The sequence below is a fragment of the Megalobrama amblycephala genome, linkage group LG21 (assembly GCF_018812025.1).
Source record: "Megalobrama amblycephala isolate DHTTF-2021 linkage group LG21, ASM1881202v1, whole genome shotgun sequence".
NCBI lineage: Eukaryota > Metazoa > Chordata > Actinopteri > Cypriniformes > Xenocyprididae > Megalobrama > Megalobrama amblycephala.
This window is the reverse complement of record NC_063064.1, coordinates 7,448,534-7,463,515: the sequence shown is the minus strand read 5'-3', so window position 1 is coordinate 7,463,515 and position 14,982 is coordinate 7,448,534. Positions and strand designations below refer to the sequence as shown.

General features: G+C 38.3%; 1 protein-coding gene across 1 annotated transcript; it reads left to right on the top strand.

Moving 5' to 3' along the window:
• The first annotated feature begins 49 nt into the window (after positions 1–49).
• On the top strand, positions 50–2,395 carry LOC125256771. Its single transcript, XM_048172980.1, has 2 exons — positions 50–1,569; positions 1,679–2,395. The coding sequence occupies exons 1-2, from the start codon at positions 1,014–1,016 to the stop codon at positions 2,182–2,184; spliced, it is 1,062 nt and encodes a 353-aa protein (XP_048028937.1). The 5' UTR covers positions 50–1,013; the 3' UTR covers positions 2,185–2,395.
• Positions 2,396–14,982: the final 12,587 nt, after the last annotated feature.

Below are 14,982 nucleotides of genomic sequence, written 5' to 3'. Positions count from 1 at the left end.
CACACACACACACACACACACACACACACATAGATAATTACATATAGATAATTATTTTCCTATTGATGTCCCCGGAATTGTTTTATTGCTGGTGTGTCTGTTGAGTTAGCACAGAGGTTAAGGAAGGACGGGGTTCAGTGACCCCTGACAAGATGCAAGACATGAGATCGGGGTTAATAAAATCAGTTATCTATCGATACCCACGCCCCCCAACCAACACACACACACACACACACACACGTACGATCGCGCGCATGCACCTACGCACATACATACCTGCAGAGTCCTGGTGATGTTTTGAGTGGGATGCGGCCTAGTGTGTTTATGATACAGATAATGATCGCACCACGCAGCGTTAAGGAGAAGGCTGAAAGGATCGTTTGATCATAAGAGCATACGCTCTAATGTGTAAATGAGCAGCAAGTTTGAGCGGGAGAGGATGCGTTTTTCTCAGCCTCATGTAATTTGATGCATCAATTAATAAATAGTAGTGGTGTAACATATCGTATTATAATATTATCAGAAATGTCACGCTGGGAATGGGGGGGACCTACTCCTCTACAACATGTAAAGATATAGAATAGAGCTACGCTAAGAGATTTTAAAAATGGTTTAAGGTTTTTGACACAGTAGGTGACAGCTCAGAAGACAACCCAGAACTTTATAACCTTATAGCAGAAACGCTCCTCAGTCCGGTTAGATTTTTAAAAAATGCCAGAAAAATGCCATTTACAACAAAGATTCGACAGGAGCTACCACGTCGCATTATCCAATCGTCATTGTTAGGATGGCTGCTAATAATATCGGTGAGTTCTCTATTTTATAAGTAGAGCATGCACATACATGTTTCGGACTATCTTAATTTCAATGTTTTTTAATATCATAGATGTGAATGAAGAGGTTCTTTATTTCGACTAGATCTTATTCTGGATGAAATAAGTAAGTATCATTTCGCTCTCCATTAAAAAAAAAAAAAAAAAAAAAAACATGATTAATAAATAATCTATTAAATAATGTGTTTTTTTCTTTTCTTTTTTTTTTCTCAGTTGATGATGCATTTCTTAGGGGTGCTGCGGTTCATGATGTCTTGCAAGGTAGTCATATGGACAAACAATTTATTCTTTTCAATGCTATCGAGAGATTTTTCTATTGTTCATAAGCATATGCTTGTAATTTTCTCAACAGAAGAAGTAGTGTCGATTGAATTCCCCGCCGGGGACTATGAACAGCCGATCTCCATCAGAGGCCCTGAAAACAACGCCTCCAACATACCTCCACCTCCTCCTCCCGAAAAAACAGTTGGCGAGAAGCGTTGTGACTCTGTCCCGACGCATTCGCAACAGGGCACCGGCGTGATTGCGTCTACCAGGCCTGTGTCAGGGCGTGGAGAAAAGCGACTCCGAGAGTTGTACGGAGAACAAGCAGTACCTTTACCTACACAATACAACGGAGATGGTGACGATGCCATTCCGTCCACATCAGGATGTGGGAGGAAGAGGCTTAGGGAGGTCTACGGAAGCGACCGTCCTCTGCCAAAAGAAGGGTGTTTAAGCACGTCGGTGGATATAGGTAAGACGATGGACTATATATATATATATATATATATATATATATATATATATATATATATATACACATGATACATTTAATAAATAAACTTTAAATTGTATTTACACAGACCAAGATTACGACGAGAGAGGTCTAACATTATACGTGGAATCCCAGGAGGAGGCTTGCAACAATTTCGATTCTGATTCAAGCTTGGATGAGGACGATACAGGATCTCTTTTTAACGAACAACATCTGCCACAACTCAGCTATTCTATGATGAACAAGATCAACCGGAATTTTAAACGAATTTTGAATTTAGCTTGCCTGCCTTTATCATATCAAGAGGTCGAAGAGATTGTACGCTCTTCACAGACCGATGTGATATCCATCCTACAGAATATAATAGCGTGTCAACAACAGCACACCATCGCCCTAAGCCACGCTGCCGATTTCTGGATGAACGCGCATAATCAGCTTCTGGATGAAAACAGACAACTGCAGGCTATGCTCTCAGAAGTAAGGGGAGAACAACAGCTTTCCGTTGTTGCGTTAAGTCTAATGTCTGAACGCTTAAATATCATTCAAAGGGTGTTATTGGATTTACAAAATATCATTATGGGGAGGGATAGATGATGATGATGAGATAATACTTAATTCTACATGTTGACTGTTTTGTTTTTGTTATCGATAATTTTGTATGCATGTGTTTAAGTGTTTGTTTATAATCTGAAAGTCATTCGCTATTTTTGGTACCGATGGTATGCTATTTACTGATACTGAATTTACTGAATTGTGCTATATTTTGATATGTATTTTGTAACTTCTAACGTTTTATAATTGTGTGTGTGGGAGAAGGCGGAGCAAGCGTTTGTTTCTAAGAGAGAGAAAAACTAATAAATAAATAATAATTAAAAAAAAAGACTTCTAAAAGGTGTCGCGATGATTCACATCATACTGATGACGATGATAATGAACAAATAGTATTAAGACCTAGAACCAATGATGAACAGATACGTACATTAATAAGAGATCAACTACAAATGTTGATGGTCACGGGTGGAAATACACCTGTCAGCCTAGAACGTCTCATAAACGAACAAAATTAATGGTTAGAAATGTCTACGGATGATAATGAAAACGATCAGATAGGGCATGGTTCAGAACTGAGTGATGATGAAATTCGTTAGGTTGGTAACAGAAGGAGGTAATGTAGAAGACTATATCATAACGCCGTGTCAAAGATTTAATGGCGTAGAAATTCAAAGAACCCTAAATTTCAGGGAGATTACGGCAACTACTGATCTGGCGGCATATAACATCTTGTTGCACGATGCGTTAAATGAAATTGTATCGTTATCCAAATTGCTGGCTGGCGAGACGGGATATATTAATGTATCTCTATCGGGGGAGAGCCTCCCTGCCCCCATTAACGCAGTTTTAACACCTGATAATAACCACAATCCAGATTTATTCATAGATCAGATCGAGCGTTCCATGCAAAGCAACGAATCTGTGTGCAATGATGCGCAATTGACTCTTAAAGTGTCTATCGTAAGAGATAAACAGGGTGGAGGACGTAGGAAATTATCAGATTTGGCTCATAATGAAGTCATAAGAAGGAATAAAATGAACTTATTCTGCCCCGTAAATGTCGAAGACAATATGTGTTTTAGTTACTGTTTAGCACATTTCATGAATCCTAAATCCACTGATCAGGAATTGAAAAAAATAGGGGCCGATATACACAGAGATGCGGGGTACACCCCACAAAGGATGATAGGTTTTAATGATATTTCTGTTTTTGAACGGCACTTGGGGGTGAAAATAGTTGTCTTTCATAGGGATTGGTCTGGAAATTTAGAAGTGCATAAAAGCTATGACGAGCTACATCCAAAGACTGTTCATCTATATATTCATGAAGACCATTACTATCTTATAAAAAATTTGAAAGCCTATTCTAGGATCTAGTTACGTATGTGAATTCTGCTATAAAGGCTTTGATAATCGAAGACTCCATAAATGCAAATTTGCATGTAACGTGTGTAACAGCTCGGATTGTCACTCCTATCCCAAGAGTTATAGACAATGCGCAATATGTCTCAAATATTGCAAATCTAACTTCTGTTACGACACGCATAAACAATCACACATATCAGGTGAAAAATCACAGTTGTGATGTTATAAAATATTGTGACAAATGCTGTAGATTGTACCGTTTAACAAATAAGAACAAAAAACACAAGTGCGCGCCCTCTAAATGCGTGCATTGCAAGGAAACTTTGGTGGAATGGTGCCAAACACATGTGTTTCATTCAACCTATCAAATTGGATGAACATGATGATAAATACATATATTATGACCTTGAGACAATGCACACAGATGGAAGACACGTGGCAAACTACGCATGTGCTATAACTCACAGCGGAGATGAGTTCACAGCAGAAGGCACACAATTGTGTGGAGCTTATGATTAAGCATTTTAGACGACCAAAATATGCTAATTACACATTTATTGCACACAATGCCTCTGGATTCGACGCTCATATACTGCTGGAATATTTTACCAGTGTAGGTCTAGCACCAAAAATTATAATGCAGGGATGTAAAATCATTTTCATGTATGACTCTGTTTTTAAACAGCGTTACATAGACAGCTTCAGCTTCCTCCCGATGGGCTTGTCTAAAACCACCTCTGCGATTCGACCTCAACATAGGTGAAAAAGGATTCTTCCCCCATCACTTCAACAGACCTGAGAATGTGAATTATGTGGGGCCGTATCCTTCTAAACATTTCTACGGATATAACACGATGAGTAACTCCGATCGCGAGAGATTTGATGAGTGGTATAATTCTTTACAAAACAGAATTTTCGATTTCAGACGTGAACTAGGATTTTACTGCCGGAATGACGTAATTATCCTGCGACAGGCGTGTATGAAGTTCAGAGACGAGTTCATGAATTGCCGCACAGATTGACCCTTTCAAATGTACGACACTGGCAGGAACTTGCATGAAAGTCTTTAAGACAAACTACCTATGCAGAGATACTTTGGCATTAACACATAACAATGCGTACATTAATCAGTTCAAGATGTACTCCAATGCGTCGATACAATGGTTAGAGTACATCAAAGAAAGTCGTGATGTTGACGTGCGTCACGCGCTGAATTATGGTGAAGTTCAGTTTGGTCCATTCCATCTCGATGGATATTATGAAAATAATAACCATAAAGTGGCATTAGAATATTTAGGGTGTTTTTTTCACGCTCATTATTGTAAATTTAAACCCGATGATGTCCATCCTCTGCATAAAGTGACATTCGAAAATCTCAGGCGACAGACTGAAAACAGGCTTCAAACACTGCGTGACGTGTATTCCTTGGACGTAGTTTCAATCTGGGAATGTGAATGGTAGCGAGCGAAAAAAGACGATCCGTCAGTTATGAAATTTATGGAAAAATATGAAGCGCCTGAAAGACTAAAACCACGAGATGCGTTGTTTGGGGGAAGGACAAACGCATTTAAGGTATATCACAAAATCACAGAGGATCAGAAAATTCATTATTACGATTTTACTTCCTTATATCCCCGCGTGCAATCATGTAAAACATACCCCATAGGACACCCAACCATAATTTTTAAAGACTTTGGCCCTATTGATGAATACTTTGGTCTAATTAAGGCGACAGTGCTGCCCCCTAGAGGCCTCTATCATCCTGTGCTCCCTTTCAGAACCCGTCAGAAGTTAATGTTCACTCTGTGTCGTACGTGCGCGGAGGAAGAGAATCAAGCAAGATGCAGTCACACAGACGAACAAAGAGCGATAAGTGGATGTTGGGTTTCCGTCGAGCTATCGCGAGCCATCAAACATGGCTATGTCGTATTGAAAATAGACGAAGTCTGGCACTTTCAACAGAAGTCAGACACATTATTCACTGACTACGTTAAAACATTCCTCAAACACAAACAAGAGGCGTCGGGGTTTCCAGCACACGTAGTCACAGAGACTGACAAACAGGCTTATATTGATTCGTATCTCTTAAAAGAGGGAATCGAATTGAACATTGACAAAATTGCTCACAATCAAGCAAAACGAGCCACAAGCAAGCTAATTCTTAATTCTTTGTGGGGGAGATTCTGTCTTCGCGAGCAATTGCCAATAACAGAGCTGGTGAGTGAACCGGAGGACTTTGCACGGTTTATATTCGGGAACAGGTTATGTGATAAAACATTTCTCGTTTGTGTCGGATTCAGTAGCTCTAATACAATAGGACATACCCTGACAAGCTAGCTTGCGCTACTCGTGACGTCAATGTGTTCATAGGAGCCTTCACGACAGCATATGCGCGTTTGGAGCTTTATGATTTATTGGATAAATTAGGCGAACGGGTCATTTATGCGGACACGGACAGTGTGATTTTTTTGTCTAAAACGAATGACTGGATGCCTGAGACCGGATCTTTTCTGGGTGATCTTACAGATGAACTGGATCCTCACGATCATATAGAAGAATTCGCTTCGGCAGGACCTAAAAGTTACGGCTTTAGAACTGCGAAAGGGAAAGTATGTCTCAAGGCTAAAGGCATTACACTCAACGCTGAGAACGCACAAATAGTTACGCTGCAAAGTCTGATAGGGCTGATTCAGAATTATGTGAAATCACGTGACACGACGCACCTGCTAGTGCGCACTGATACCATTGTGCGTAATAAGACAAAGCTGACATTACACAATAGATCAAACGTTAAAAGCTTCAGAGTCGTTTACAACAAACGCGTGCTCCTGCCTGATTATACCACATTACCTTATGGATTCGGTAACACTTTATAATAACTGCACACTATGAAGCATTAGTTAAGCATTAGTTAATAGTTATTTCATCACTTATAAAGCATTAATAGACATTAGTAAGTAGTTTATAAATACAGCTATAATTGCTTTATTCTTGATTTATAAGCATATCTATAATGTGTTTAATAATTGTATTTTCATACTTTATTAATAATCAATTTATCATTTCTAAATTAAGTATTACATTATTTACAAACCAGTTATTTAGGAGTTGTCAGTAGTTCATTTAGTAAGTGTAAGTAAATGATTAATAAACTATTTAAACATTCATTTATACATCTTATTATTTAGACACATAGTAATAGTTACTTAATGTGTTAGTAAATGTTTTATTAACACATATTCCTACTGCAATTCATGATTAATTCAGGTAGTTATAAAACATTTAGAAGTAGTCAGTTACCTATTTTTGTGAGCTCATCTAAAGTGAGGACTATTTATGCTTTGTAAAGCTTTTATAAATGAGATTTAAAGGTTCAGTGATCTTCTGCATTGCTGTTCTCTAATGTTTTAAAGGTAGTGCCGAGGTAGTTTTGACACTAGGAATATGTTAATAAAGCATTTATTAACACACTGAGTAACTAATACTATATGTCTAAATAATAAGATGCATAAATGTACATTTAAATGTTTTATTAATCATTTACTTACACTTCCTAAATGATCTTATGAACCACTGACAACTCCTAAATTACTGGTTTGTGAATAATGTAATACATAATTTAGAAATGATAAATTGATCATTAATAAAGTATTATTAAACTCATTATAGATATGCTTATAAATCAAGAATAAAGCATTTATAGCTGTATTTATAAATGGCTTACTAATGTCTATTAATGTTTTATAAATGATGAATTAACTATTTACTAATGCTTAACTAATGCTTCATAGCGTGAGTTATTCTAAAGTGTTACCATGGATTCTAACAATATTGTGAATCATTGTAATATGGATGATGCTGAGGACTTTGATTTTAGATTGCGTCATCCTTTTGGCGCTATTGTATCTGGACCTAGTAACAGTGGTAAAACGTATTTTGTGAAAACTTTGATGTATAATTCACACAAGATGTGTTCTGTAAAATTTGATAGATATGTTTTCATATATGCATGCTGGCAACCGATTTATGATGAATTAATGCATATGTTTGATATTAAATTTATTGATGGTTTACCTGAATCCCTGAATGATGATTCTTTTTTTCCTGCCAATAAGAAGACCCTTCTCGTAATTGACGACCTGATGGATCAAGCATCTTCTAATGATGAAATTGCTCAACTCTTTATGCAACACATACACCATAGGTCCATTTCAGCGTTATTTCTAATACAAAACCTGTATTTCCAGGGGAAGAGTACTCGTACTATTAGTCTCAACGCTAGTTATTTAATTATTTTTAAAAACCCACGAGATAAACAACAAATACGTTTTTTAGGGAGACAAATGTACCCCGGAGAGTCTACGTTTTTTATAGACGCGTACAAAGACGCTACCGGGCGTCCCTATGGATATTTACTAATAGACTATAAAACGGATACACCTGAGAAATTTCGACTCAGAACGGATTTACTGTCGGAGTATCCTGTAGTGTACGTGCAGAAAAGGAAACGGTGAGACGTTATGAGTTCGAGACTATCCAGAAACCTACCTCTGTTAAAAGCTCTATATAAAGCGAGTCCTAAACAGAGACGTCTTATTTTACAATCAGCTTCTGACGAATTTGTTCTTTCGCTGTGTGAGGTAGTTCTTAATATTCTTCACGGCATAATACCATTAACACCTAGTCAGCACAGAAGATTAAAAAAGAGAAAAAACAAATAACCTACCCAATCATTACGAGATTAAATACGTAGCTAATAAAAAAAATTGATGTCAAGAGAAAAAGGGGGGGGGGGGGGCGCATGATTAATCAAAGAGGTGGATTTCTTATACCCCTCTTAAGCGTGGCCATTCCATTTATTTCTAGTTTGATAACATCTAGACAATAAGTATGGACCATGCTGAAAAAATTTATGTAGTGTCTAAACAGCAGATGGATAAATTGAGGATGGGTCAGCCCCGTGAGTCTATTCACAATGTTGTGGAAGATAGCTTGGATAACACTATGTGGAATATATTACAGAGGGACGATCTGGATTCACATGAAAAAGCTGAACTTTATACTAATGCTTTACAGAGGTTTTTAAAACTAGTGAAGCATGGTGACATGGAGAGCAATATTTTAACCCTTAAATTGCCTCAGCACGAGCCCTCTGATGAGACAATGCATACTGAGATGGCTGACACCCGTAATGATGATGACGTAGCTGGGGACGAGGTCGTAAATGAGGTGTTAAGCAATGTACCGCAGAGGAGTCTAAAAAATATCAAATACATCATGGATAAAATGTCCAAAGCCAAGCAGTTGTCTTCATGGACAGACTCTGGAGAATTTGTTTTTAAAGGAAAAACGATTGAAGGATCACATATGTTAGATCTACTGAAGCATATAACACAGCCTCACCATATTCGTGATGATCGCAGACCAGAGGGGTGGCACGAATTTCTGGAGGCATTTGCAAATTTAAATATCCCTTTCTCGACAATAAGCAATCATCACGTTAGACGAACAATCGAATCTATTAAAAGAGGAACACCTACAAGAGACCCGGGTGCCACACCAAAAACGTCACTGAAGAAAGATCGGATGCAAAAGTGGCCGTATAACCAACCGTCGAACATTTCAGGCGATAATGTGTTTAATTCACCGACGCTGGGTGCAAGTCAATGCAAGTCAAGTCAAAGTTTTTAGTCGTTATCAATGTTTTTTTAAATGTATATGTATGCTTATTTAAATGTATGTGAATGATTATTTAAATGTATGTGAGTGTTTATTTAGATGTATATGGATGTTTATTTAAATGTATGTGATTTACGATAATAAAGGAACGTGAGAAAAGATTTGTTTTACGATTTCATTTATTCATCACACATACACATTATGATACATTTTTTACCATTATTCATTTACACAAACATCAATTAATAAGATTGAAACATATGCCCAGACTGCACACACTGTATACATTTAAAGGTCTTATCACTACAGATGACCGGTTTCAATTTTTTCACGAAGAGAGAAACCATTTTGTCATTTTTAAATAAATCATCATAATACATATTCATAATATCATCATAATCATATCCTTTTAATATATGATACAGAAAAAACACACAATGTTGTCCGCAGGTGTCTGCAAAGTCATTCTTTTTAGGAAATCTTGGAAGGCTGGAGGGAAACGAATAGAGTCTGGTCTATTTCCGAAGCTGTCGAAAAATATAGCTTACACCTTCTCTGCCTACGTAAATAGCGATCCAATGCATACCCGGTCTGTGTGATAGGATCTGTATTCGCTATAAAAAATACGGATAAATCCTTTATCTGTGTTTTGGGGATATGATCGCATGGTAGAACTCCTAAGAAATTAGTGTTGCATACCATCTTGTCTATTATTCTCGTCAACTGCACCGTATTCATTTTCAATAATAGTAGTCCGCAAGCACTTGTCTCCGGTTTGAAATTTCAATAACAGAATCATAAATAGCATAAGCTATAATAGTTATGGTATGTCTGAGGGGCTCTCTGAAGCGCGCTTCCAGACGGATGTTGCCCGTTCTGATTAGGGAGACGTGATGACCGCATTCTTCATCAGGAGTCAAGTTAAATGCATAAAGCGTGTACCCATGAAGAAAATCCTCTCTGTCTATAGCCAGGGACTGATTTTTAAGATGCTTCCCTGTAGCTAAAGCCAGCTGATAAAATTCTCTTACTGCTGATCCGTTGTCGAATTGCAGTTGAAAGGGACGCGATGGAATCTGTACCCCGTCCTGACAAAGCGCCAGGAATTCCAGATTAAAATTTTTAAAAGCAAAAGGATTTCTGTCGTATGCCCCTGAAAAAGCAGCGTTGTCCGTCATGGCCAGAATGATAGATTTTGGTAATGTACCTAGGAATAGATTCTCATGATTAGAGACGCGCGCACCAGCCGGTATAGACAGATTCTTAACGGACACCCTCTAAATCGCGTATTTCGCAGTTGCAGATAAAAGGGCCTGAGCGTGCCCCAGGCGAACAGGTGGCGAGACGGTGACCTTTTTTACAAAAAGGGACGCAGATACTATATCGAGTTTATAAGCGACGTCATCACCGGCCATCAGACAAAATTCATCTTTTGCACGGGTCATTTTAAGTCGTACGTCGACTCCCGAAATGAGTAACTTAGGCTGAAAAAATATATCTGAATGAATCGGAGCTAATAATTCTACAACGGTGCTTGCATTTGTGAATGCTGCCCTCTTTGTCAAGCCGGCGTTCTGGCCTCCCGGGTCTGTGGCGTCCATGGATCCGGCTGTGTCTTTGTAAAAGAGGCCTGCTGTGAAGGTGCTTTCCAGAGTATCTTTACCAAAATTCATAAGAGCTTCGATGATACATCTATAGGGATACGTATTGGAGCTCTGTGAGACTAGACGATCTCCTAAAGACACATCAACCTGCGAAAAAATACATGCTCCTGGATAATTCACGAGTCCGACAGGTGCACCGTCAGGAATATCTGATCCGTCAGGATTTGTTATCTTGACGCATGTGAATAGGAGCGTATTATTCAGATCAAGATAATCTTCACCCGTGCCCGCGATAAAAAATTCTAATGGTGATGTATCCGTAATAGCTGATAATGGGAGAATTTCCACGTAGTTATGTCTTTCAATCGCAGTTTGTGTTAAAGGCAGGGCGAATAGATCCAGCTCCGATTTAACACATTCTTCTGACATACAATGCAATAAAGACATTTTTAAAAAATAGTGTTCAGAGATCTTTTAAGTTTAGTAGTTTTTTTCACCCGTTTCACACGAGCCCTTTGTGTCCGCCTTGCAAATGATCGTTTTTTACCAGGCCGTCTGGACTTCTTAACACGTTGGCCACTCCCCCTTCTCATCCTGGTCCCTGGGGGCTTGAATCTTTTACGCGTCATAACCATTAATCCGTTACCGTTCTGTCCTTTGTTATCAGTATTATAAGATTTTGTCAGAGCTGTGGTGACGACGTCACTGACTATATTTTTTGCTGCCGCTTTTAGATGAGGTTTAGCTATACTGAAACCTCTTTTTAAGAATGGCAGAGCCATTCTAAATAGATTTTTAAAAACGCCGCCAATTCCTGCAAATCCCGATCCGTACATTACACCGCCACCCATATAACCCGGCAGACCGTTCCCAGCCTGGTTCTGATAGTATGCTATATAACTTTCAGGATCCATTTTGTACTGAGCGAGGTACGCCATTTAAAACTGATGCTGCTTCACGGGTCTAAAGTGTAGTTTAACCGTTACCTTTCCGTAGGTGAACCGAATGTCCTGGTTTCGATCGTCTTTTACCTCAATGGAAACTTCTGTGATGCTGCTTTTATTTACGCGCACGTAGTGCGGCTTATTGTACCGAACACTGACGCTCTTGTTAGGCTCGCAGTCTAAATGTACCGTGCTTAATAAAGGCACATAAGCATCACCCACTGATTGGTACTCTATTATATCTGTATAAACGAAACAGGTGTAAAAACCTGCTCTTATATCAGCTTGAAATGGAGCGTAGACTACTGTCACGCCTCTGTCTTCTCGATTCTCACGGAGACTCTTCGCAGTCTCTATAGAAACACCTGGTTTGAGGCAGAGAATAATAGCCAGCTGGCCGTAAAACGTCAATGAGACATTCTGAGGAGCTTTTAGAAATACCTTATTCTTTATATGATCGTAACCAAGATATACACGTGGGGGGAGGGACGCATTTATTTCTCTGAGTAAAAAGGGCACATCCTCGTAATACCCCTCCTTTAAGGTATTGCGTAACACTGGTATGGTTTTAACATTATGATCAATGTGTATATTAATGTCTTCTTTAGCATTATAATGTTCTTCTTCGCTTTTCAGTAAACTTTGGTCACAGTTGATAATGAAGGCTGCGTCCTCCTGATAGAACGCATACCACGAACTAGGGTAGTCAAACTGAACCAGAGCAACCTCCCATAATCCCTTTAAATTAATTGTCCTAGATAGTCTCGTTCTGTAATTAGAGATACTGTTTTCTGGATATACGACCCTCGAGGCGTTGCAAGGTAGCGTAATGTAAAACCCCTCCTCTTCCATGATGATACTGTAGCATAAATGATACGTTCCATATGTTATCTACGTCTTTAAGGGTCTCTGTAAGTCCACCACCTGTTTTTCAGGCACCCAGCTGTTAAATTTCGAAGGCCACCCCCACCATTTAACAAGTACAATCATAGACTTCCCGCTGCGTTTCTTGTCTAGAATTTTTTCTATTTTAAATGAGTTATCTGCGCTTACAATAATTTTCTGTAGTTCTTGCTCATAAAACGTTCCTTCGATTATTTCGCCATCGTAATCTTGTATTTTGTATACGGGAGGTTGTCGAGGTATACACGCTGCTATTGTGAAATATTCTTCCGTATAATTCTGCTCATAACCTTTAGAAAATACATTTCTGACTTTAGACACTCTAACCACATCCCCTATTTTAAATTTAAAAAGAGGTTTTTCTTTACGCAGATCCCCATATAAGTTGTTAAACACAATTGGCTCATTCTCTTTACACACGTCCAAAGGTCTCACCCGTATAGATTTGTGATAGCTAGAATTGTATCCATCAGTCAGATCCTGTAATATGTCGCAGTAGCGCTTGAAATTGACAGCCGTTAGATACCTCCACATTCGTCCTTTTAATGTTTTATTAAATCGCTCAACCACACTCGCTTTTAAATCGCTGGCTGTAGTAAAATGATGTATGTTATACTTTTTTGTTAATTGTTTAAAATGTCTATTTAAGAATTCTGTCCCCTTATCGGTTTGAATCTTGAGAGGAATTCTTTTATCTTTTTTGAATATAGACTCAAACGCTTTAGACACCTCCTGACCCGTTTTGTTCTTTAACACTCTAGTCCATGCATATTTGCTAAATACATCTATACACGTCAATAAGAATTTGATGTTATCATTCTCCTTTGAATAAGCGCTCATGTCTACTAGATCTGCCTGAAACTGATGATCTTTCCCGAACACCACGACTCTGTTGCGTTTGTATTTTATTGGAGCCGTTCTATGCAATGTATACGTATCCTGAGTAGACAACCAATCAGCTACATCTTTGTCTTTTAAACGTACACCATATTCATGTAGTACCGCTTGCTTTAATCTGCTTTTGCCACCCAAAGCACCTGCATTTGTTGGGTCGTAATATATTTTCTTCATGAATTCACTCATGTTGCCCCACCTCTTTCCACAAAATAATGACCATACGTTTACATCAAACAGCGTTTTTATTTTCAAAGCATGTAGGGAAAAAAAAGTATGTTTCACACAAAATTACATGTCGTCCAGAAAACACAGAAATTTCATACACGTTACAAAATTTTTATCCACCATGTATTCAGCCGATGTGTTAATAATTTTACAAACATCAATCATTTCTTGACATTAGTTCAGAACATACGTCGGTTACATAAGTACAAATACATAATATGTTACCTATCTTAAGCGATTCAACATTTTCAGACATCATCTCGAGAATATTTTTGATAATAATACAAGGATCACCACCAGAAGCAATAGTCATGTATGTTATATTATTCCATTCGTCCGATAATCTTCTCACTATACACATCTGATTCTTTAATTGCGTTAAAAGTTTATCATCTGTATCGTTACATGTTGTGTCATCAATCACTTTGTGCAGTAAATTGGATATTTGACATTTCATACGTTGTTTAAAGAAGTGTTTTATCAACCATGTAGAACAGCAGCAGAGGTTCCCCATCTCACAGCGACTCGGTCTCAGGTGTAGAAGCAGGTGCGGCAGTTTTCCATGCATCAACTGCGTCATAAACAATCTGCTCACAGGTCTCGTCCACAAGTTTCTGTCTCAGAGAGGCCAGTTGTTCCTGTATGTACATTTCATCCCTGAGTTCACATAAGACTGTCTCAGCAGATCCTTGAATTCTCTGTAGATGCGGTGTGAAACCGAACGCTTTCAACGCACGTGCCAGAATGTTTTTTAATTCAGGTCAAGTCAAGTCAAATTTATTTATATAGCGCTTTTTACAATTGGTAATTGTTTCAAATCAGCTTTACATATTAGGAGCACAGAAAAAAGAGAAATGGTTAAAAATAAGCTGTACAAGCAAGCGTGGTAAATGTAACATATACAAGATGGTGCTAAGCCAATGTCGGCTGACTCCCAGGGGTGGAAAAAAACCCCTAGGAGAAAAACCCAGCGTGCTAGCACTGGGAAAAAAGTCCTAGGAGGGAAAAAAACCCTTGGAAGATATATAATATATGTAAATGGATATGGAGATCAAAATCTGAATTATACATTTTTATTATAGAATTAAAAATAGTTATATATAAATATATGTAAGCGGATACGGAGATTTAAAAATCTGAATTATAGATGCAGCCAGAACTGGATCGAGGCCCATGTCTCCTGGGCTACGTGTAGTCAGGTCAGACACAGGTTCTCCATCTGA

Coding starts and splice junctions, on each gene's coding strand:
- LOC125256771 (XM_048172980.1), top strand. CDS start 1,014: ATGTGTTTTTTTCTTTTCTTTTTTTTTTCTCAGTTGATGATGCATTTC. Junction 1,570..1,678: donor AAGCACGTCGGTGGATATAG/GTAAGACGATGG, acceptor GTATTTACACAG/ACCAAGATTACGACGAGAGA.